Source organism: Columba livia, chromosome 1 (assembly GCF_036013475.1).
Source record: "Columba livia isolate bColLiv1 breed racing homer chromosome 1, bColLiv1.pat.W.v2, whole genome shotgun sequence".
Taxonomy (NCBI): Eukaryota; Metazoa; Chordata; class Aves; order Columbiformes; family Columbidae; genus Columba; species Columba livia.
The window spans coordinates 119,619,934-119,644,042 of NC_088602.1; the positions used below are offsets into that span (position 1 = coordinate 119,619,934).

Below are 24,109 nucleotides of genomic sequence, written 5' to 3' on the forward strand. Positions count from 1 at the left end.
GCCCTCTTCCTCAACAGGATTTATTTCAATAACAATCTATTTCCACAATTTTGTATTATTTCAACTCCTTCTTGGTTTACTTATGGATTTAAATATTTTGGAAAAAAAGGCATTAAACAGAACATTTAACTGACCAAAACTGCTTACAATTTCCATACTTAAATGGACAGGCAGCACAATGGACCATAGTCTCATTTTATGAAAGTCAGGGCAGACCTGTATACGATTTACATTGATGGATTACATATTTGAAGAAAAGGAGAGCAGAGGGCTAGATATCTTCTCAACATTTCACTTACCACTAAGTCAATATTTCATGAAGATATTTCCAGGTGCTTAAGCATTTGCACTTTAAGATTATATCAAGTTTTAATTATGTTTGGGTGGCTGAACATGTTTGATTAATAAAACTGCCACTTTTCATTATTAATGCTAAGGTTGTCAACTCAGTAAAAACTCTGAGGTGAAAAATCAAAGCTGGAAATCATCAGAGATCCTGTAAGACTAATGCCTGAGGTTGCATTTACATGGAATTGCAGAGGGAGAAAACTGTGTTTGCATCAATAAAAAGAGTAGATGCTTAATTCTTTAGACACTGTTATGAAGAGGTTTTCCTGAGGTTTGGGCTTCTTTAAGCATATTTAACTGGAACTAGATGCAAATCTTAAAGTCTATGTATTGCACCTGAACAAGTAAATTTTCTCCTTGTTTCTTCTTTCAGTATCCAATTACGTAGGTCATTTCATGTTCAGTTTTTGCAGTAAAAAACTGGCATAAATGCATCTATAGTAGGAAATCTGTACATTTAAATCATATATAGTTAGAATGTTCCCTTGCCTTCTTATGAAACCACATAAACTTCGGTAAAATAACTTAAAATATTACATACTGATTGGCTGTTATCTTTACATTCCCCTTAAACTGACGTAAGTTACCACACTAGATGCAAGTGAAGAGACAACTTGTTCCAAATCTCCTCCATTTCTTCTTGTTTTCCTGATGTTAGCGATCTTCCTCTAGCATATCCATATATGATCCATAGATCACATTCCAGGAAGGTCTCTAGAAACAGTGTGAACATACAAGACAATCTACCTCTTAAGCAGTTTGCCAAATTGATTTTACAGAAAAGCTGTGGGTGTCAGAAGTCTTTTATTATTATTTTTTTTTTAAGGGAAGAAAACCTTTAAAAAATTACTTTCTGATGCAACTTTTAAAAGAGGTTTACTTTTCTTTTTTTGATAGAAAGTGATATAAATATCCAGTGTTGATAACTGGATGTCTCATAATGTGAAGTGGAGGGAATAGGACAGGCAAAGGGAAGTACTCTGAAGAAAGTGAATTAGGTTGAAATATTGCTATTTTTATCTGTTGTCAAATTGTGAGTAGTTTGAGTCAGTTCTGATTCAGAACAACAGTAACTCCATGATCACAGTCTCCCAGCAGAAGAGGAATGGGGACAGGAAAGGCAAATAAGAATTTCTGCATTGGAAGTGGGAAAGCCTTTCATGATGTGTAATACCAAACAGAATCTTAACTCCTCACTAGGATGTCTTCTGATTGCTTTCAGAAGAAGCTTGGTAGACAAATAGGGATCACTAAAGCTAAAGTCAGTTTCTGGATTTGTTGACTACTTGCATTTAAGTGCAACTCATTTAACCTTTGCTTTTCACTTTGGTTAACTTTTCATGATCTTCTGCAAAATTTCCTTTTTTTGCTTCTACCTTTTTCTTCTGCAGCAGAAACTCTCTCTAAAGTAGATGGAATCAGACTTACTAAATTTCTTTGTCCATGTTCATGAATCCTTTCAGAGTAAACAAAATCCTGTAATTTTGCATAGCCTCTAGTGAAAAAAACACTGAGCTGGTTTTCTTAAGTTAAAAATTCACTACAAATCAAAATTGGGTCTAAGATATTCCATGTGCTGTGGTTTGCTAAATCATTAAAATGTTGCCTTTTTGCACTGTGGAATCAACCTAAGGTGGATGGAGAAACACAGAAGATAGACAGCCTTGAGGTGTGACTTCAAAACAGCCTTGAGGTTGTAGCAACAAACATGCTGTACGCCATGCCACTACCAGGTGAAGCTGCCACTGCAGGAGTAACACCTGTTATTTCCTGCACTGCACATACAGATCCTGCAACCATACAGCAACATTATTCATGTTTGCAGTTGAAGTGATGACAGAAAAAATTCGAGTTTCTGTATGGCCCACATACAGCACAAGAGAGCAAGCACATGGTGATCCAACACACCATGGATATTGCATAGGGCAGAGGATCCAGTGCAGGTGAGAGTCAGTCTACAGGGAAATGAAATGAACTGCTATCCTGCAATGTGTAGGAGAAACAGCCACCAGAGCAGAAGGAAATTCAGGCAGGAAAAGGCAACATTCATGAAGATCCATGCTGACTTTAACCATTATTTGATGTAGCAGGTGGCCAAGGGGAATATACTACCAAGTATGGAGAGAGAACTGCATTGCTGAGTTTGAAGCTGGCAACGCTTGACTACCATCACTCTGCTGACTGCAGAGTGCAAGCCAACTGTATCTGGAAAGACAACAGCCACATATGTAAATCAAAAGGTGACAACTCTTATTCCTGAGGTTCTTGGTTGACATTGCCATATGGATGATGGACATAAAGGAGAGGGCAGTCTGTTGATCTCACTGTTCTGGAAATATTGGAATGAGCTGATCTTTACAGGCACCTGATTCCTGAGAATTTATTCTATCTCTATAATTGTCCCTGCAGTCACAAAGATCTGCTAATGATCTGTGAATCCCTCTTCATCCTTAGAATAACAAAATTAGGTTTTTACAAAAGGGAATATTAGATGCTCTGTTGATGTATTTCTGATGCCTTGCAGAATTATTTTCTCATCCTCATGTGATTCGTCATTCCAAACAGTGATGTTGGAAATCTTTCATTAAGAGTTCATTAATGAGCTTTCTTTGAGACCTTCCTCATTGCTTGAGACCTGGTCCTGCATTGCCCCAGCTCTCTGGATCTTCATGTTCATTTAGTTGTATAGAAAAGTTGCAAGAAGCCATATTGATGTGTTGCCAGTGAGGGATACTGAGCAATCAGAAGCCCTATTAAACCCATTGCTTGCGTCCATGTTTGGTTTGGACGGTGGCATATAGAACCAGGAGAATGTGCGTGTCTCTCATGTGGCATGACCCTTGTTAGGTGATGGTGTCATGCCTCTAGGTAGGGAAAGAACAGCAAAGTCTGAGCTAAAAAAAGAAAAAAATAGCCAAGAGCAAGGTGAGAGGTCTGTGGCAAATGGTCAAAGAATAATAAAGCCCTTATTCCAGCATCTGTTCAAATGAAAGTAAAAGTAAAGCCCCAAACCTGTATTAAAGGAAGGACAGCAGTACTGAGAGAAAAATGGTCTTTGGGGCAAGGGAGTGGGAAGGGAAAAAAAGAAACAAGCAAAGAGGCCTGAAGGCTAGGTGTGGAAAGGCAAGCTGTCTTCTACATGTTGGAGTGAAATTGGCATAGAATTGGACAAAGCAGGGATAACCCAACATTTTTGACCGCAGCTAAACCAGCACAGTGAGATTATAAGTGATAGCTACTATTTACAGTGCACCTGTGGTAGTTTTGATCCAATACCAAGAGCCATAAACTGTACTTCTGTTGAACAATATCCTATTGTTTTAATTAAGAAATGTGATGAGCTAAAGAAGAATTCATCCCCTTATTGGTTAATGTATGATTCTCAAACTGACCTTGCGTAGTGCCAAATTGATTTGTTGTTGTTTGTTTAGTATTTGTCAAATAGCTTCAATAAATAATTTAACAATACAATTATAAAAAAACACTTTATGATATATTGACCAAAACCTCATTGTCTGTGCTTTGTCTGGATGACAGCTTTCCTTAATGGGAGAATAAAAAATGACTTCAAGAACAAAGCAAAACCAAAGTAACAAAAATGACAAAACCAGGTGTTAAAGTACTTAAGGATTTATGACCTACATGAATCAAAAACATGAATACAATGAAAAAATCTTCAACATTATTCTTTTCGTTTTCTTACTCAATTCTACTTTGGAATGACTTATGGCCATCTTTACTTACAGAAATTCAGATGAGATAATATGAGATGAAGGTGTTTCTGAAATACATAATGCTAAACTTACTTTATTGTCACTGCCTTTCAGAGTAGCTTTCTGAATAAAAGCTGAAAAGGATAACAGCATCTTACATCTCTTTTATGAGATCACCTTAAAGCTTACAATAAGCAGACAATAAATTATTTTCTGTCTGTTTTTTTCTGAGACAGTATCACTGCTAAAAACCCACTTCCAAATACTAATTATAGGGTTGTTCAAAAATTTTGCCATCAAAGAGAGATTACTTCAAGAAAATATGGACTGCAGTTTTCATTTTTTTTTCAACAGTAGAAACACTGATTTTTCTTAAGTAGGCAAAATTATGTTTACAATATTCTTCAATAAATTATTACCTCCAGAAGTTGTAATGCTTGAGATGTTATTATTTTTCTTGTCAATTTGTTAAACACTTTGGAAAGCAGTGGAGGAAAATGGGCATTTGTGTATGAATTTGGGAACTGAAAAAAAATGTTCACAAGCTACCTTATAATGCAATGCTTTAATATGACTTTAGTAGGATTGAAACTGTTTCAGGATGTTCTTGTTGTTGCAGTCTCAGATAACACTACAAGAGCAAATTCTTCTTTCCTCAGGATGACTGAGACTGGATGTAGAATAACTGCTGGCAATGCTCATATTTTAGATATGGTTTTGAGTATAGGGAAAAAAAAGAGGTATTTTGGCAGCTCAATATTAAAGGCAATAAGAAGTTAATGAAAATAGGAGCAATGAATAATGTATTATTTTCTATAATTTCTGAACTTGTCTGGAGTTCCCCTGTCCTAAAAAATTATTTTGCCATAAAATTGTCAGGTTTTGCACAAAACAATTCAATCGTTTTAAGGAACAGTTTTACTGTAAGATTATGACAATGGGAAACCTTTGTACTATGTTTTAAGAAATCTTGCTTTCCTAGATGATAGGGTATTTATTAGTATTCTGTAATCTTGTTCCCTAAACATCTCACCTTGGATCTGATTTTTAAACACATGATATTAGAGAATGGGATTGAGCACCATTTGCAATGAGCCTTGGCCTGAAATGAGTTATGAGCCAGGTGACATGGCTTAAGCACAAGTTTTTACACCTATAAGTCACAGTGTAGAATGTCAAGACCAACACAGCTTCCAGATGCTCCGTTTGCTACTAGAGCAAGCTAAATATCAGCTCTGCACCTTTGCTAGTGTTCCCTGAGGGTAACAGAGGAAGCTTTTGTTAGCCCAGTGTAAGAGTACCCTTCAAGTACTCTTATTGAAAAGGGAATGGTCCCACCACACCATGCAGCTTTCCTGCTTCAGTGTTTCTGGTGACTTCAAGTAGCAAAGATATCCCAGGATTGCTCCTCTAAGGTTTCTTAAGATGCCTGTCCCAAGAGCAGACACAGCCTGGAGGCAGCTTAAATTAAGAAAAAAAAAAAATATATATATAATAATAATAATAATAATAATAATTACAGGTGTGTAAGCCAGGGGTGACCTGAGGTTCAGAGTTTGCCGAGGGGATCCTTGCAGGCACTGTGGAAAGCTGCTCACGCACTCAGTTTTTTAAGACGTGATGCTCAAGATGTGTCCTTAGTAATTAATGTCTCTATTTATATCAATAAGAATAAGCTGTAACAAGGTTTTCTTCACATTTGAATGTGCTTATCTCTTTATCTTCTGTGTTAACACAGGCAACATTTACCAAGTTTTCCTCCTCTCAAATGAAGCATTTAGAAAAACAGAAAGGCGTGCACTCTCTCAGTGGAAGAACAGAAGAATAACAATAAAACAGAGAATTTGGAAGGGGAGTGTGTAAATTGGTATTGCTACAACAGCCATTGAAGTCAATGTTTTATATTAATAGACATATTATTAACCGTTATTTTTTTTTTCCCTGGGAGGTACCCTTATAAAAATTGACTAGGTGGAGAGAAATTTAAAACAAAATGGACCAAAACATATTAAAACTATAATCTGCAAGTATGGCTTCAGCTTTGCCTAAAGATCTGCATTATTTTGACAGGTGTCCAACTACAGTAAGAAGTATGACAATTTCAATCTATTTTAAACATCTTTATGTGCTTCATAGCAACCTGTATTTAGTGAACAATGTATAAGATGTATATAATTTTTTCTATTCCAGCTGCTTTATAGTTCTATGATTTTCCTACTTCATTATTCTGAGAAAATTTCTGTTTTGAACCAACAGTACTGAAGGAATAATTTGGTGCACTGTTTATAGTGTGCAAAAGACATGCCTGAAGCTGTGGACATGAAGAGCAGAAAACTCTTCAGATGTTTTTTCACTCCTGCTCTTACTTCTAGGAGGTCTGCAATTAACTTTGATACTGACTTGAATTAGAATGTGGGTGGTAGTTCTGTACTTCTCAGATGAAAATCTGTATTTTATACTTATCTAAAAATAAGCTGTTCTCCTTTGGTACAACACTATACATCATTTTGTATCTGGGGCAGGGGAGGCGAAGGAGTGCTGGAGGCAGGGTGTCCCCAGGTCCTAGACAGACTTGAAAGACTTATACAAGCTAAAGGGAACTTACTGCAGTTGCAGACACTTAAAAGAACCAGAACAGGAGTAGCTGTGGATTGTTTCTGTTAAAGATAATGTATTGTGAAAGCCTTGCATTAGGGAGCAACCTAGATCTTCAACATAGCTAAATGTGGTCTTCCAAATGTCACTCTTTATGGGTCATGTCAGAATCAAAATTTTAATTTTCCTCTCCACTGAGGATAAATACAAGATTACGAATTCTGAGAAACAGCAAAAGGTTTTGAAAGAGAGTTTAACAAGAAAATGCTCCAATACCACGCAGAATTATCCTGTATAAGGGTATTGTCTACTATTGTTGTTCTACCACTGTTTTATATAACAAGGTCTAAAAGACTAAACAGACTCACTTTCAAGGCTCATTCTGGAAGATGATGTATTCAAGAGAATTAATCTCTTCAGAAGCACAAGGACACTGGGAGAACTAAGTAAAAGTCACTTGAGTGTTTCGAGATCCTTGTCCTAATGCCACCTTTCTGTACTGTTGAAGTTATATACTTCTATGAAGCAATGAAACTCTGATCCACAACTTGAGTTTGTCTCAAGTTGACTATGCTTAATTTTCTCCTGTGTAATGAGCAATCAACTATTTGGTGTCTCCCGCCATTTTGTGAACACTCCAATGCATCATGACTGCTGCCAGCCCAGATTTCTCTCACTGCCAGACTGCTGCACCCAAGTGCCAAGGGTCCATCTCTGGTTCTCTGTGGGATGCTGTGGTAGCCCTGATCACAGCAGGCTTCCCTACATTTCAGGAATGTTCTCTCACATTAGTGCATATCATTACTTTGGTTGCGCTTCTTGAAAGGTTTGGAAACTTGCTAAACACTTAGTCTTGTACTGCATCATTTCCTTAGCTATGTGATAGCATAACTCATAGCTGCCAGACTGTCTGGCAGGTAATGATAAGACGCATATCGGCTTCAGTAGGTGGTGGGTAAGCCCAGCATCAGTTCTTGCCAGAGTAACCAGGAAGCAGAAGTCATTGCCTGAAATTGAGTTGTTATTATTATGAAAGAGACAAGAATGTTGTGAATATTAGCTGCAGAAAAGAGCCCTAGAGGCAAAAAGCCTCCACGACTGTGTGGAAGAAATCTGGAAATGTGACGCCAATCTGAAAGAGTAAAGGCTAAATTTAGAGAGATCTTGCTAGCACCTAACTATTCTGTGCTGCACTTCTTCTAAGGTAGGCAAATTAAAATCTGAAAAGACAGTTAGTGCCTTTCTGCAACATGTGAATAGTTGCCCCATTCTGTGTCTTGAAATTCTCATCAAGATTGTAGATTCAGCAGTGAACAAAATATAAGATATCCTGTGCAATACTGTGAGTTTTAAATTAAGTACAATTGCTGATTGTGAAAGACTTTTAGATAACATTGTAGCAACCCTGGACAAAGGCCAAATATTCACCGTCTGTGTTAATATAAAACTATTGGTTGAGCCAAACATAAATCACCAATACTGTGGTGTAATGACACAGAGTAAGAATAAAAGCCAGAGGTGCTGGAATAACAAGAGTCTATAAAGTTGTCCTCAGTTGCATAAATATGAAGAGGCTCACAATTCTTAAGTAATGTGTCTTTCCACCGCCATTATGGTGATATGAATACCAGAAATGGTATAATCAGTCTGTATTTTTTAGGCCAGAAGATCTCAAGATGTGTTTCACGATTCTGTGTACCTTTTTAGAAGTAAATACACCTTATCAACCCAATTCCGCTTTGTATTTTGTGTAGTAAACACAATTGTAAAGCCATTCTGAATGCATTCATGGTGTTTCTTCTATGGAAATACTTCCCTCTCTCCCTGCTGCTTTTCCCACCACAGACATCATGTCACTGCCTTTATAAATGTAGCCCAGCAGACCAAGGCTTGTACCTTTAAGGGTCTGGGTATGATGGACACAGCAGTGCAACTTCTCACTTGGCAATGCATGGCCACACAATTGTCCTCACAGGCCCAATCCTGCCATGGGTCTCTACAGAAAGTGGGGAAGCAGAGTGAACCCACAAAAGCCAGCAGCTTACTGTGGTGTCATCTGAGCTAGGCAGGAAAAAGTGCAGCTGAGGAGAAGTGTCTGGTACGAAGACCCCTGTTGCTATGAAGAATTCACAACTCTGTTCTTTTGAAGTAAGGAACCAAAATATTTTTCCTGGCAAAACATGGAAACAATCAAGCTTTCTCCTTTTTGTCTTGTGGCCTACTAGTTAAAGCACTGGGACAACTGAGAACAAAGTCCCTACCTCTCAAGTGAGTGATCTGGCTAACCTTCATGCTAAATTCTGAGATGGGTTCACCTAGTTCTTGGTATTTCTATTAAGAGTTCAATCACTCTTTCAAGCTCAGAGGTGAGCTCAGGTCAACAACACCAAATTCCAGATTATGGAGAACACTTGAGAATAGAGTCAACCTCGTTGTCCTCATGGCCCGGTGAATTATGCTGAAATGGAAAATTATGTACCTCCAGCAGAAGGGAACAGGAGATCAGGACTCCATGTACAAAGAGAAGCGACAAATACAACATTGCCAATGGATGAATGAATGAGGAGATTAATTCAAGAACCTGTTATAGTTAGACACATACAAAACTTCCAAAATATGAAACTATTCAATAAAAAGCTCAGCTGAAGAAAAACCTAATGGAAAAACACTGTGTGTTTTTTTCCATGTAATATAAAAATATTTTATTTTAGAAGGACAACTTGAGGTCTTTTAATGAAGACAACTGGATATTCTTTAGGGAAAAATACCTCCTACTGAAATTTTCCCTTAAAAAAAGAATGCAGGTAAAGACCTGCCTCCGACATTTTTTTTTTTTTTTTGCTTTTACCGCAATGTAAAGTTACTTTATTTCTATTCTCACTTGGCATTTGCAGCAGTAAGGTTCTATATAAGACATGCTAAGCATTTGTCTCCCTAAGGCAAAGCAAAAGCATGAAACCAGTTACATATGCAGTTCAGCCCTCATATCCTCTCCACTCCTGTCATTCTTTTGTACTATTGGTAAACAGAAGAAGAAAGGTGTTTTTAGAGCATGTTATTCTTAGTCCACTGGTATATCATAGAGCTGAACTTTCTCTGGTTTCTAGTGACTGAAGAGATGCAATAAACAGCCAGTTTCAGGGTTATGCATTTCAGGATCTGATCCCAGGCTTGCATAAGGGAAAAGCTCCATTAACTGCAGTAGGCTGTCAATCAATTTATAAATCGCTCTCTTAAGAGTGATTTAAGAAGCTGTTTTACTATGAGCTTTGTGAGACATTTTTGTAATGAGACAGGTAAGTGCTGGGTTTGCAGGGCAATATAGAAGTTTTGATTCCCATAAGTGCCAGTCAAACTTGTAACCAACATAGAAAAACACTTTAATAGAAGTATTATTAGTAATCATCTATTTATTTAATTATTAGATTTCTAACCCGAGTGGCTAATAACAAAATTATTATATGAAGTTGACAGCATCAGTGCAAGATGAATTGCTGTTAAAAGTAATAATTGAAATTTATCTTAGAGAAACTATGGCTTATTCAAAATATTCATTCTGACCTATTATAATTTGACACATGCATGCCTTTTGAAAGTCAATACAGCCACTGTTGATTATGTGTGCTAAACTGAGATTTGATTTATTGCAAATACTGTATCAGAGAGAAATTCTCTTATCTCTTATCAGAGATAAAAACTCTGTCAACAAAAAGATGATTGCTAAATCTTCTTATAGTGAGGCTAGTTTTCTGTTTGAACATAAATCGGTGTTTACTGTCAGAAAATAATTCCTATGATATTCCCTCATTCCAGAGATGACTGTAGTGGCAAGGACTTTCCATGTTATTTTGTTCCTCTGAAAGGAGCCAAAGAATGATAGCCAATTCAAATCCATACAGTCTATTTGGTGCTGCACACAAAGTAATTTTAAGCTGCATAAACACAGTAGATTTAAAGGTGTTATTTGAGTCATATTTTGCAATGAATTATGAAAAATGAACAGGGTAAAAGAGAGTGAATTCATTATATATGCCATGGGTCAGTTCTGTGGGTCAGTACTAGGCATTATTTTCAGGTATTAACTAGTGTTTTCAGCCTATTTGAAGTCTTAAATGGGATTTTAGGTTCTTGCACCAGGTTTGATAGATTTTGTTAAGGACAAAGTTGTGAAGAAAGCCACAGATGAGAAAGAAAAGATGAGTTAAAATTAAGTTGCAAGTGCTAGTACATTGTGTACATCTGCCTGTGTCAATGCAGCAAGCAGAGGCATCTTCAACACTAGAGTTGGAAAGTTGGGAAAGAAGAGCTTCAAAAACTGAATTCCTGGTACCTGCTAGTTTGACAATGTTGGAGCTGCTGGGGATGAGGGCCCATTGGGGTAGAAGATGAACAAGGGCTTTGAAAAGTTGTGTGTGTTTGTGTACGTAGGGTGAGGAAGCAGAAAGGAGTGTGATGGGAGTAGTGGACCTCTGTTGAAGGGTGGCACCTCAGGCATCAACTGTCCCTATATGGTTCTTTCTACAACCTATACAAATGAATTTATACTCAATTTCAAGACTCAACACAGGATTTTAGCAACACAAGATTTTAGGATTTTAGCTTGATTCCTTATTTCTTAGGATTTCTTTCTAAATAACAGAAACAGATTTTTGAAAGCTCAAACCTGTTTTAATGAACCTTGGGAAAAATGCAGGCAGTTTGTAGGTTTGAAAGTCTAAAATTCATACCACAGATTTCAAGAACCCAAGGACATCTACAAGGATATTTACCTGATATAAAGGAAGACCCAACAACCATGAGAATGGATGGTATGAGGAAGTGTCTAAAAGCCAAGGGAGGTGTGTGGGAACTGAAGAGTAGGAGAGTAGAGTAACAGGGAATTCTCCCAGCAAACTTGTTTTCTGTTCTACCTTTTTAGGGAGTGTTAGACAGACTTTTTCTATACACAGATGCTTGATACACAGAAGATATTGTCTGGCATCAGGGGGAAGAAGGTTCTGAGATGCTGGAATTCAGCTGCCACTCCACTTGTGCCACATTAAAAAAAAACCAAAACAAAACAACAAAAACAACCAACCAACCATCCAACCAAAAAAAACATGGCAAATTCTATTTCCTCCCTGCTGCACCCACAGTAAAAGTCAGGCAGGACAGTCTAAGGGGAAAAGGGGACAGTATTTGGAAGAGGGACACTGTCTGAAATCCTGGGAATCCAAAGTAGCTGTCTCCTGTGGGTTGTAAACCAAAGCCTAACCATTAGAGCAATTGAGATTGTGTGATACCTTGGCTGAAAGAGACAAAGCTCTTGCAATGTGAGGTAGGTAAAAACAGGCACTGTTTTCAAACGATGCAGTGCATTTGTCTGAGTCTCCACTTATCTGCTTCAGGATGCCATCTGACTAAAGACAATCTGTGCAGCAGAGCAGGCTGAGGTAGTGTGTGCTGGATCACACTGAATTTGGTATTTGAAGAAAAAAAACCCCAAAAATTCACGCTTTTCCCGGGAAGAACACATAGATGACAAGCACTCTCTGGTGTGCTATCAGGACTTGGTGGGACATTAATAAACTTCAGTGACTTGAAAAACCAAAAGAGCTTCATGAATATTCATTAAATACATTTCTTCAGATCAGTTTGTTGATACAGGATAGGGTGTGGCTGAATCAGATAATTAAAAATAAACATGCACAGACACAACCATACTCTGCAACCATGGCAGCTTGTGCATCTTTTTCCACTCCTTGTCAGGGCCCTGCGTGCACCAACAGGCTCCGCTTGGCCTGATCAGCCAGTGACCACCTTTCTCCGTCACTCCCCTTGTAACCTCTTCCCCATGGTAAGGAGCTCAGCTGCCTGCTGCTGACCCCGGCCTTGCCTTGCCAACACGGTGTCTGGTGGTCCTGCCTCATCACCAGGGACATGTGGGGTGATGGCTGAACCCCATAGTGCCACTGGGCTGGTTGGCTTATCTTGTGTGGGTACCAGCTAAGCAGTCTGGGAGCACTTAACAGCAAAAAGTAAAGAGAAGTGCTGATTTGGAGATGATTTCTAAAGCCAGCTGTTCTTTGCTCACTTTGTAGAGTAGCTAGGCACATGAGCATCTTTTCCTCTGGATAAAACTCTAGGAGTGTGTTGGTCTTCTGACAATGCTAAGGAACATCAGCTAATGTCTGTCTCCATTTGATCTACTCCCTGACCTGATGGGGGCTCCTCAATTGAAATTTGGCCTCCCTATAAAAACATGTATATTCCTCCCTTCTTCTGCCACTAGCTATTTAAGTAGGTTTTTGCATTTTCTTAAAAGACAAGGTTTCTTATTTTTGTTCTAGGGTAGTTTTTTACTTGCTATTTACTGAGTCCCCTGCAACAGAGTATGTGCCCTAAATTGTGTTGTTGTTAGCATTGTTTCAAAGAACTTTGTCTGAATCTGTGACAAAAGATAATAACCTTGCTTTGCAGCCCTGTGATACAGGACTGAGAGCATCATGTAAACTGAGGTGCTTGATGAAAGAACAATTTCAAAATATAAAAGCACAATTATGACAGGTAGACTCCACTAATCATCACCCATCCACTGTATTTATACAAAGGTGTATATTTCTATGGTAGTAGTTATAGCTATTTATTGAATTTGGTATTGATGCTTGGAGGTTATTCAGACTGTATGAAATTATACTTTCTGTCTGGTTCTGTATATTTAATTTGTAACGATCAGCTATTGAAGTTTTAAATAGTGCACTTTTATGATGTTTTCTATTTTTGATGAATTATCTTGAACTTATTTATGCAAAGACTCCTTCGGACTGCAAAAATCTCTCAGGCTAAAAGGATCTGAGGAAGAACACAAAAAGGAGAACACAAATATGCTGCAAAGAATTTTTCAAGTAAATGAAAATTAGATTCAGTAGCTACAAGGTCTTTGAGTTTATTTAGCAGTGTAAAAAAACTGAGTGTTTTAAAAAGAATGAATAGACTTTCCCTGGGGAACATGTCAGCAGGAAAGTGCTGGGTTTGATGTGGGGTTTTTGTTGTTGTTGTTTGTGGGGGTTTTGTTTGTTTCTTTTGTTTGTGTTTGTTTGTTTGTTTTTTCCCAATGTGAAGTGTACCTGGAAAGGCTGTGACTCAGAAACCTGAAGTTTACAGTAAACACTCACAGAGTCCTTTTAAGGTTGATGTTCTCCCTCTTTCTCTCTCCTGTTTTCCTGGCCACCTTTCTTTGCTTTAAAATTGCAGCTTTAAAATTTGAGAATTTTCCCCTTCCACGCAGTTCCTCCTTTTTTCACAGCTCAATGCCAGGTGGCTTAGTATTCCCTCTACTTTAATTATCTTTGTCAGCCTTATTTGACATTGTAGCAAGAGAAGTGTTCTTGTTATAGAATGCAAGTATCTTGCCAGATGGCACCAGGGGAATTCTTCTATACTTGTGAATTAGTTTGATATCACCTGACAGTGAGAGCTTACTTAGGATGTAAGATAAAGGTTCATGATCACAGCACCAGCACAGTGATTTCTGCTGTGTATTCCATGTAATCACCATATACAGTAGGTATTTATCTAGTTGTGTTTGTAGCTTAGCATAAAATTCAAAAAACATGTTCAAGAAAAAGCTGAGCACCTCTTCCAAATGGCAATGAAAACTTTCTCTGGATGCCAGATTACTGTAAAATAGGGTAGTCTTCTTGCAAGAGTAAAGCACACCACTATGGCAATACTTTAAGCCGCTTTAAGCCGCTGCAGGTTCAAGACAAGAAATTAGATTTCTCATCTTGCTTAGGTTTCAGAAGCACAGTCTTTGTGACAGCTGGCTTCCTACTTGTGTACCTCTGAAATTGCTCTAGATTGACATAAAGGCTATTTAGATGTCTGAAAAAGGTTTGGAAAGACTGAAAGAATATCAAATAGCAGAACTCTGCTAAGTGCTAAATCTAGTCATTTTGTGATAAAAATGACTACCAAAAAAGAGCTCACGCAAATGCTGGAAGAACAGCAGCGTGTTATCGAGTGGTCAGTGTGACTTCTCTTCATTATAGCCCAAACACTGCTGAAAAATAGCTAAAAAAGTCACCCCTGAATTGAACACAGTTAGGTAATGCTGCGGCAGCTGTCATATCATAGAAGAATACACAATTTAGTGAGAATTAATAGTGTCATAAAACAGTGGAAAGGTGTAAGTCAGATGCAAAAAAAGTTGTTAGGCTTTTGAATACACCTCCTGCTAGTGGAGGACTTTTCCCCACAGTACATTTTCTCATACTTTGCCTAGTCTGCTTTTAAATACCCTGTATAATAGTAGTTCGCATAATTTCCTTTGGGAGGAAGAGATGATGTTTAGTACCTCTCTTTGTCAGGAAGATGCCGTTGGTATCCTGCCTTGCTTCCCTTTTCCTAACTCCATCGATTCCCTGTGCAACACTCTGAACAAGGCTGCTCTTCCTTTCTGAACTGAGTCTGCAAAGGGACAGCAGCTGGTGGGGCCTTTGTGGGCTCCTGCATGTCTCAAAGGGGCCACACACAGTCCCAGAGGCCAGTCGATGGGAAATGGTGTCTCTGGGAAGCAGTCCAAAATCAAAGGGGGTCCTACACCCATAGCATCCCAAGGGCAGCCCCAGCACAGTCTCTCTCTGGGTAGCTCTAGTACAAATATGCCGCAGATCTTCAGTGACAGAACCTGGCATCTCTTTTTTGACCACCTGTCGCCCCTGTGGCATGGCTGCAAAATTGTTGGGATAGGCAGCAGCTGCCATCTCTCTCCAGCAGAGACTGCCCATGTAGCAGGAAACAGCAGCCTTGGGGGTACCCTAATTCTCAGACTTTTTGTATAGGGCTACTTTTCTTCAGTAAGTAGGCATGTACCTACCATATCACAGGTGCCTCTTTATCCTACTCCTTCACATATACTTCTGTGCTCACAGCAGGCAGTCACAGAATTAGCTTAAATTTTGTCTCTGAGACACATTGCACAGTCACAGGTGGGTTATGTCCTGCCCCCCTCCCTCCAATTTGGGAATCCTTGCTCTATAGCATAGGGCATACTCAAGGTTTTCCAATGTACCAGTTCATTTTCCCCAAGCCCTAGCCCTGGGTTTGCTCCTCACTAATAAATACTGTTGATGTTCAGTAAATCTGGCCTTGAAAGTACTTTGAACTGTAGTGTAAATACAGCCAGAGAGTCTATTCTATGAAAAGTCAGGTCCATGTGCAAACTGAGGATTTTATTTTTCACATCTTTCATATATTTGTTGTGATAGCCCCTTCTCAGCCATTTGCTGTCCAGAATGTATGGGCTACATGCACAACTCATTTTTCTACCTAAAAACACAGTTGACAATCTGACCTATATATTTTATATTGTTTCTTTCAAGTTAATTTCCACAGCTTCCTGATAGGGTTGGGCCGGGGGTTTTTTTAGTGTTTGGATAAACTTCAATGTGCTACCGACTTTCTGTCACTGTGATGCCTTTGGGAGCATAGAAAAGTCAAGGCGGTTCCAGTAGGTTCAGTTCAACACTGTTATTGGGTTTTGCACTCATAAACATGGGTGGGCAGAAGCAGCAATAGCAATAATAGGAAAAATATACTGTGAGCTCACTCATCTTAATAACAACTGGGCATATGCTGAAAAGAGCATAGGAAATATATTTTTCTTTCCTCCACATTGATCATTTCCTCACATGAATGAGACCTCTATAAAAGTGGTTTTATCCTATGCAAAGGAAAAGCTTAATACATCTATTTATCAAGACACTTTAAATATCTTAATATGGCTGGCTCAGTAATTCTTTTTGGATGTGTATTTAACAATTCTTGATGCAAACTCAGGATGGCATCACTCCAGATGTGTGCAAAGCAGAGAGAGCAGGGCTTTGTCTCGTATTCATACCATACATACCATCCTTTCCAACGACCTTCATGCTTACATACATAGATACTTTGATGATTTGGTGTTTGGTACTTCACTGTTATCCATCAACTCCTGGTTCAACTTATGGCTGTCTCACCTGAGAAATTTGCATTTCTGAGAAACTCACAGACTACAAGGACTTTATGGGTAAGAATTAGAGACTGAGGCAACAAAGGGAATGTTTGGCATCACAGGAGGTATCACACTCGCTGGCTCTTAACCTGCTGGGGAACTTCAACCACCCCAACCTCTGTTGGAAAAGGAGCATTATGAGCTGTAGGCAATCCAATGAGCAAGACTGGTGAATTGATAACAGGTCAGGAGAAGGCTGAGGTACTCAACAACTTGTTTGCCTCAGTCTTCGCTGGCAAGCTCTCTTACCACATCTCTCAAGGGGATGGACCATAAGGCAGGGACTGGGGGAGCAAAGTGCTTCCCACTGTAAGAGAAGATCAGATTCATGATCACCTGAGGAACCTAAATAAACCTATGAAATCGGCTGGATGGTGAATTGCATTCAACAGCTTGATGTCCATCTGGAGACCAGTGATGAGTTGTGTTCCTCAGGGGCTGGTATTGGGACCAGCGGTGTTTAACATCTTTGTTGGTGACACAGACAATGAGATCGAGTGCACCCTCAACAAGACTGCCAACGACACGAAGCTGTGTGGTACGGTTGACACACTTGAAGGATGGGATGCCATGTAGAGAGACCTGTACAAGCTCAGGAACTGAGACCATGTGAGCCTTATGAAGTTCAACAAACCCAAGTGCAAGGTGCTGCACCTATGTCAGGGTAATCCATGATATTGATACAGGCTGGGGGATGAAGGGATTGAGAGCAGCCCTGTGGAGAAGGACTTGGTCATACCAGGGGATGAAAAGCTAGACATGAACTGTCAATGTGCACTCACAGCACAGAAAGCCAGCCACATCCTGGGCTGCATCAAAAGCAGCATGGCCACTCTGTTATCATGTCTCACTCTGGTGAGACCCCACCTGGAGTCCTGTGTCTGGCTCTGGAACCCTCAGTACAGGAAAGACTTGGTCCTGTTGGAGAGGGGCCAGAGGAGGCCACAGAAATGACCAAATGGCTGGAACAGCTCTGCTGTGAGGACAGGCTGAGAGCGTTGGAGTTGTTCAGCCTGTAGAAAAGAAGGCTCCAGGAAGATGTTATTGTGGCCTTTTAGTACTTAAAAGGGGGCTGTAAGAAAGATGGGGACAGACTTTTTAGCAAGGCCTGTTGCAATAGGACAGGGGGTGATGGTTTTAAACTAAAAGAGGTGAGATTCAAGCTAGACATGAGGAAGACATTATTTACACTGAGGGTGGTGAAAAACTGGCCCAGGTTGCCCAGAGAGGTGGTAGATGCCTCATCCCTGGAGACATTCCAGGCCAGGCTGGACGGGGCTCTGATCAACCTGATCTAGTTGAAGATGTCCCTGCTCATTGCAGAGGGGGTGGACTAGATAACCTATAGAGGTCCTTTCCAACTCAGGCTATTCCATGACTCTGATTTCCATCCATAACAGAAGTGAACTTTTACATGTGCACCGGTTGAAATATTTTGCTCTGCTAAACTACCAGCCCAAAATATTCATTAAAGTCTTAGTTGCTCTTCATTACTATCAAAATTGCTATCCAGTCCTGAAAACATATAATCGATGTTTGTGGGTGAGCCATGACCCAATAGCGGTAGTTTCACAGATCAATAAATTTTTATTATGACTATTATTGGCAGTATTTCCTAAAGAACACAATAGCTATGCTTACAGTTTAAAAATAAATGCAATAAAATTTAAAAAATTTCAAAAATCTACCACCTGTTAAGCAGAGGATTGCTTCTAGCAGGTTCCTTCTGCAACTGGGAGATGATTTAGCAAATAGTAATGACAGAGCTTACTCCAGTTATATATGAAGTTTAGACATCGTTTGAATTTTATGCTAATTTATCCATTTCAAATAATGTATATTATTTACACATCTTTTTTGCTTATATTGCTGTTATTATAAGAAATGTTAATATTTTTGAAGAAATGAAATAGGCATCATTAGATTTTAATTACAATCAATTAGTAAGGTCACTACCAAAGGAATTTATCGGCTGAGTAATAAATAGTGCCTTTGAAATATTGGGAAACATACTAACTTGTGGCTGAATGATTGACTATTAGTGAAAGTGTCTAATTTCACAAACGTTACCATTGTGCTCAAAATTTTCGTTTTTAATTTATGATGAAAAACTATGTCTCAATGCAGGAATGCATTGCAACTTAGGAATGCAACTTAGCTGAGGAGTGAAAATCATATAGTAGCTTCAAGAACGTAACAAATAGTTATGTCAAGTTAGTATTTATTCCTTGATTTTTGAAATCATTAAAAGACTAGAGAAAAAGAAAAGGAAGTTGTGAAAATCTAAACAAAGTCAATAGTTTTGAAGTCTGCACTTCAGACGTTTTCATCTGAATATTGGTACACATGAATATCAAATTGCACTTCAATGAAAGCAAACTTGGAACAAATATTTTGAAATTATTTGTTTTACAAAACCAGCATTGTTATTTATATTATTCTCACCTGCAGAGGTTTTCACAATTTCTGAAGTATTTCTCAAACCCATAAAGTCAAACTGATAGAGTCTCCAAGATTTCTGGTCAGCAGCCTCCACTGAGTTTTTTCTCCATCTGTAAATCATTTCCTCTTTAGGGTAGCCATCTAGAAATAAAAAAAAAAAAAAATAATATATATATATATATTTCATTTCATAAAAAAGGTACTGCAAAACAGTATCTGTTCACTGATTTAGAGGCAGTTTGGAATACCTACATTTCTGATCTGATGCCTTTCCAGTGAGTTTGGTGGTATAATTCAGCTAAAGAGTTATATGGCACATAAAATATACAGTAATAATACTGGTAAAATTATGATTTTTCACAATGATTATTATTTTCTAAAGGAGAAAAATTCGGATTGTTTCTATCAGAAGAAGATTTCTTCAGAAATATGGTTGATTATGCTTATTTGAGGTCCATACACAGAAGTATACTGCTTTACATATTCTCTGAATGAGATATGCAAATCAATAGAATGCACAAAAAAAAGGTAGGGATGTCAGTGTAAGATGTAAGCAATTGAAAAAGACAGATTGTTTTAACAGCGACAGTAGTTCTAATGTGGTGTGTGCTACTGTACTTCTGAAATGAGCTCAATACAGTGCAAAAAAGCCAATTTTTAATTAGTATGGAATTGATAAAGTGATTATGCCATATTACTTCTAAAGGCTGTGGTATTTAACGAGACATCACCTGATCTCTACAGCTGAAATAGCGTCTGAAAGTCTTCCTTTATCAATTTAGCACTTAGTAGTCATAATTAATCCTCATGCAAATGTTTCATTTCCTTTTTGTTAGAGAATGTCATTTTCCATTAGAAGTCCAAAAACAAATCATCAACCAGCCCAAACCATAATAATAGACAATCTAGAAAACAACAGAACACCCATGGTAGTTAAAACTAGATTGTTCTCTAATGCATAATACAATAAATGCCTATTCATCTAATAATTAATATAGTAGATGTAGATTACAAGGCAAATTAAAAGCCTAACAACAATAGCCAGCTAATGTAACTGTCTTGGCTGTATGTTTTTTCCCTATCGGATACTGATAAAGTTTTATATTTGCTTTACAAAAAAACTTTTCTGGTCACAGTCCTATTTTATTGATGTTTTCCTTGTATAATTGTCTTCTTCATCTTGTTCAAAGTTCCACCCTGCTGGGACACTCTGAAAGGTGTGCATGGCCTCATTTATCCCTCTTGCTAGCACAGCAGGAAAAGGACCCACCAATCCCTCAGTTCTAATCTGTAGAAAATGACTATGTGTTAATCCAAAATGCCACTTTCTTATATTTCACATCAATGTAAATACAGAAATAGCCTGTGAAGGACCCAACTGAGTAACAACCACAAGCCCTGCTGTTTTCCATGAGAACTCTTGCTGCCAAGCAGATTTCACTGCCAAATCTGCTGTGCCAGTATGTGAGACTGATCTAAAGGTTAATTTTTTTTGGCTGGCAGATTATCAGACGATGCAGAGGTATGGTGAAAGAAGTTAAGCTTTGCAGGGCCTCCAAGCCTTAGCCCTGCATCTGCTGAAACCTTCTCAAGCCTTGCTCCTATTTGACTGAACCCTCTGATCACATTTCTGACTAAATAGTGTTTCTCTCTAATGGCAAGCTCTGCATTTAATCATAGAATCACAGAACCACTTAGGTTGGGAAAGAATCTTAAGATTGTCACATTTAACTGTAAACATAACACTGCCAAGTTCACCATTCAACTATGTCCCTAAACACAACATGTACGCATCTTTTAAATACCATTTCCTCTCGTCCTATCACTTGTTGTGTGGGAGAAGAGACCAACCCCCTCCATGCTACAACCTCCTTTCAGGTGCTTGCAGACAGTGATAAGGTCTCCCCTCAGCCTCCTTTTCTCCAGGCTGAACAGCCCCAGTTCCCTCAGCCGCTCCTCAGCAGACTTGTGCTCCAGACCCCTCACCAGCTTTGTTGCCCTTCTCTGCACTCACTCCAGCACCTCAATATCTTACTTGTAGTGAGAGGCACAAAACTGAACACAGTATTCGACGTGGGGCCTCACCAGTGCTGAGTACAGGGGGATGATCACTGCCACAGTCCCGCTGGCCACACTATTCCTGATACAAGCCAGGATGCTGTTGACCTTTTTGGCCACCTGGGCACACTGCTGTCTCATATTCAGCCAGCTGTCAATCAACACCCCCAGGTCCTTTTCCTCCAGACAGCTTTCCAGCCCCTCTTCCTGAGCCTGTAGCACTGCCTGGGGTTGTTATGACACAAGTGCAGGACCCAGCACTTGGTCTTGTTAAACCTCATACAATTGGCTTCGGCCCAATGATCAAGCCAGTCCAGATCCCTCTGTATGGTATTCCAGCAAGTCAACACTCCCACCCAATTTGGTGTTGTCTGCAAACTTATAGAGCGTGCACTTGATCCCCTCATCCAGATCACTGATAAAGAGATTAAACAAAACTGGCCCCAACACTGAGCCCTGGGGAACACCACTTGTGACCAGTCACCAACTGGATTTAACTCCATTCACCACAACCCTTTGAGCCCAATCATACAGCCAGTTTTCTACTCAGTGAAGAAATTGGACTCACTGGTCCAAGCCATAAGCTATAAGCAGCCATAAGCAGCCAGTTTCTCTAGGAGAATGCTGTGGGAAACAGTGTCAAAGGCTTTGTTAAAGTCTAGGTAAACAACATCCACAGCCTTTCCCTCATCCACTACATGGTTCATCTTGTCACAGAAGGAGATCAGGTTAGCCACGCAGGACCTGGCTCTCAGGAGCCTTCTCAGATTGGCTTCATTCATGGAGACTGATCTATTTCCTGAAGTTCAGGAGGGAAGAAGCATTCAGATGGACTCCTTGTTGTGCTGTGGTTGCTGTGCCCTCATGCTGGGTGGAGATGGAAGCATTGCCCCTCCCCCACAAAGCAGTACCAGGAGTACAGGGAAGGCTGCCATGCAATCTGGGTCCTAATCCTGCCTCTTGATCTGCATCCTGATGCGGAGGAAAGGAAACGCTCATCCTGTTGTACTCCCTACCCCAGCTCCTGCTGCAGAACTTGTGGCCCCAAGTGCTACTTAGCATATTTTGTATCAGGTAGTAACGGGGGTTCCTTTTCTCAAGTAAATTTCATCATAATCATTCCAAGTAAAATTGTTTCAAATAGCCTGGAAGTAACAAAGATTTTTCTTTTATAATACATTATTTAGTTGATCCAAAATGAACTTTTAACATTTTTTTTCCAAATTCTACTTAAAAAGTTCTGTCAAATAGTTTTGAATTCAATTTCTTCCTGATTTTTGGCTCTATTTTTCACCCAATGGCCATTCTACCAAAAATCCATTACACTGTTAGTAAGCTTGAAAGTTTGGTAACATGTTACCCATCTCAAAGTTGTTTATTCTGGTATGAGCAGCATGTAGCCAGGAAGAAGTTCATGAGACTCTCATCCTTCAAGATTTTTCCTATATTTTTGACTAAGAAGAGACAGATTTAATCTCAGAATAACTACTTCCAGTATTATTCATTGTCCTTAAATGGTAAACAACTGACTTCAGGAGACCATCATGTCCTTTCAGTAGCAGTCCCCTTAATCCACAGTTGCTGACATCTGCTCTTACAGTAGTTGAGTTACTTAACATCAAAGGAGATCAAGTACTAGTGATTCAACAGAAGTTGTTTCCACCTGTTAAATAACTGCTAGAATGTTTTGCTCCAGTGCCACGTGACTTCACTTTTCAATTCATTTAAAAGATCTAATATTTCTTATGGAATAACGACACATCTACTTGGACACTATATCACTCCTAGGATTCATTTAACTGAAAGAATGGACTATTCATGATGGTTCTTCTTTCAGTGAAATCCAATATTTCTTGTACAGAGTCTAATTGCTTCTAGCCCTCTAAATGCTTCATTTTAGAAAAAAATCAGAATGAGACTTCAATACTTTCACAAGAAGATGCAAGCTCTGCTGTTCCGCCCACAACATAACTAAGAGTATATTATCAATAGAAATATCTGGTTTTTTTCACTTCCTCAGCATGACAAATAGCAGTAACTTACCTTAAATTCTTGACCATGCGGCTTTAAGCCGTTCATACCGAACAAATTGCTATCCAGTGTATTTACCCTGTCAGATTGCTTTAGGTTTTGTAAGAATATCCATACTACAACAGGGCAAGGCTCCAGGAGGTCCTGGAGGCTTTCCACTGAGTGCCAGTAAGACACTGTGTTACAGCTATCCAAGTTCTGGCAACCTGCAACTCAGGAGCTTCTCAACCGAAGATAACACCTTCTTTTTCCCTCCCATGCATTTATGCGATTACCTTAAAATTCTCCTTTTTTTTTTTTTCTTTTTCTTCATCATTATTCTTTAGGCTGTGCTGTAGCTATTTGCATCTTCAGAATGTTTTAGATTTATATACTACCATGTCAAAGACTTTTAGAGAATACCTTGGCCATTTGGCATTTTGTAAGATGGGTGCTATGTGCCTTTGTAAAATTAAGTCAAGAAAAAAATTTGTTGAAGTTATTTCTTTAAGAGCCCAGTAGAAAGTATCCATGTAATAAGTCCCATTTACTTTTGCCAAAAATACTTAACGACTTTTCCAGTTAACACAAATGATTGGTACCTTTGTTGCTTCACTCATAGGCTTAAACATAGAAATTTTTTAAAGTGTACTACTGACCTTCACTCCAATAATGCAAGCAAGGATAAATAATAGATGCACTTTTTACCATTTTGGAGGTGAACATATTATATCAGAAAATCAAATTTTCATGAAAACCTGTGAGGTTCTGTGGATTTTATTTTATTTCCTTATTATTACTGGAATAATTCAACTAATGTTACCACATCTTCTCACAGCATCACCATACAATTCATAACTGACAAGTTAAAAATATTTAAACTGCATTCTTCATGTCCATACTGCTTCAC

At 38.8% G+C, this 24,109-nt stretch overlaps 1 protein-coding gene across 2 annotated transcripts in view; it reads right to left on the reverse strand.

Annotated features, from left to right (window-relative positions):
• GABRG3 (gamma-aminobutyric acid type A receptor subunit gamma3) overlaps positions 1-24,109 on the reverse strand; it is a 348,523-nt gene that overhangs the window by 40,233 nt on the left and 284,181 nt on the right. For both annotated transcript variants that reach the window (XM_065075325.1, XM_065075329.1), the window contains one exon: positions 19,135-19,272. In XM_065075325.1, the coding sequence (XP_064931397.1) occupies positions 19,135-19,272 (138 nt within the window). The remainder of the gene's footprint in view (positions 1-19,134; positions 19,273-24,109) is intronic.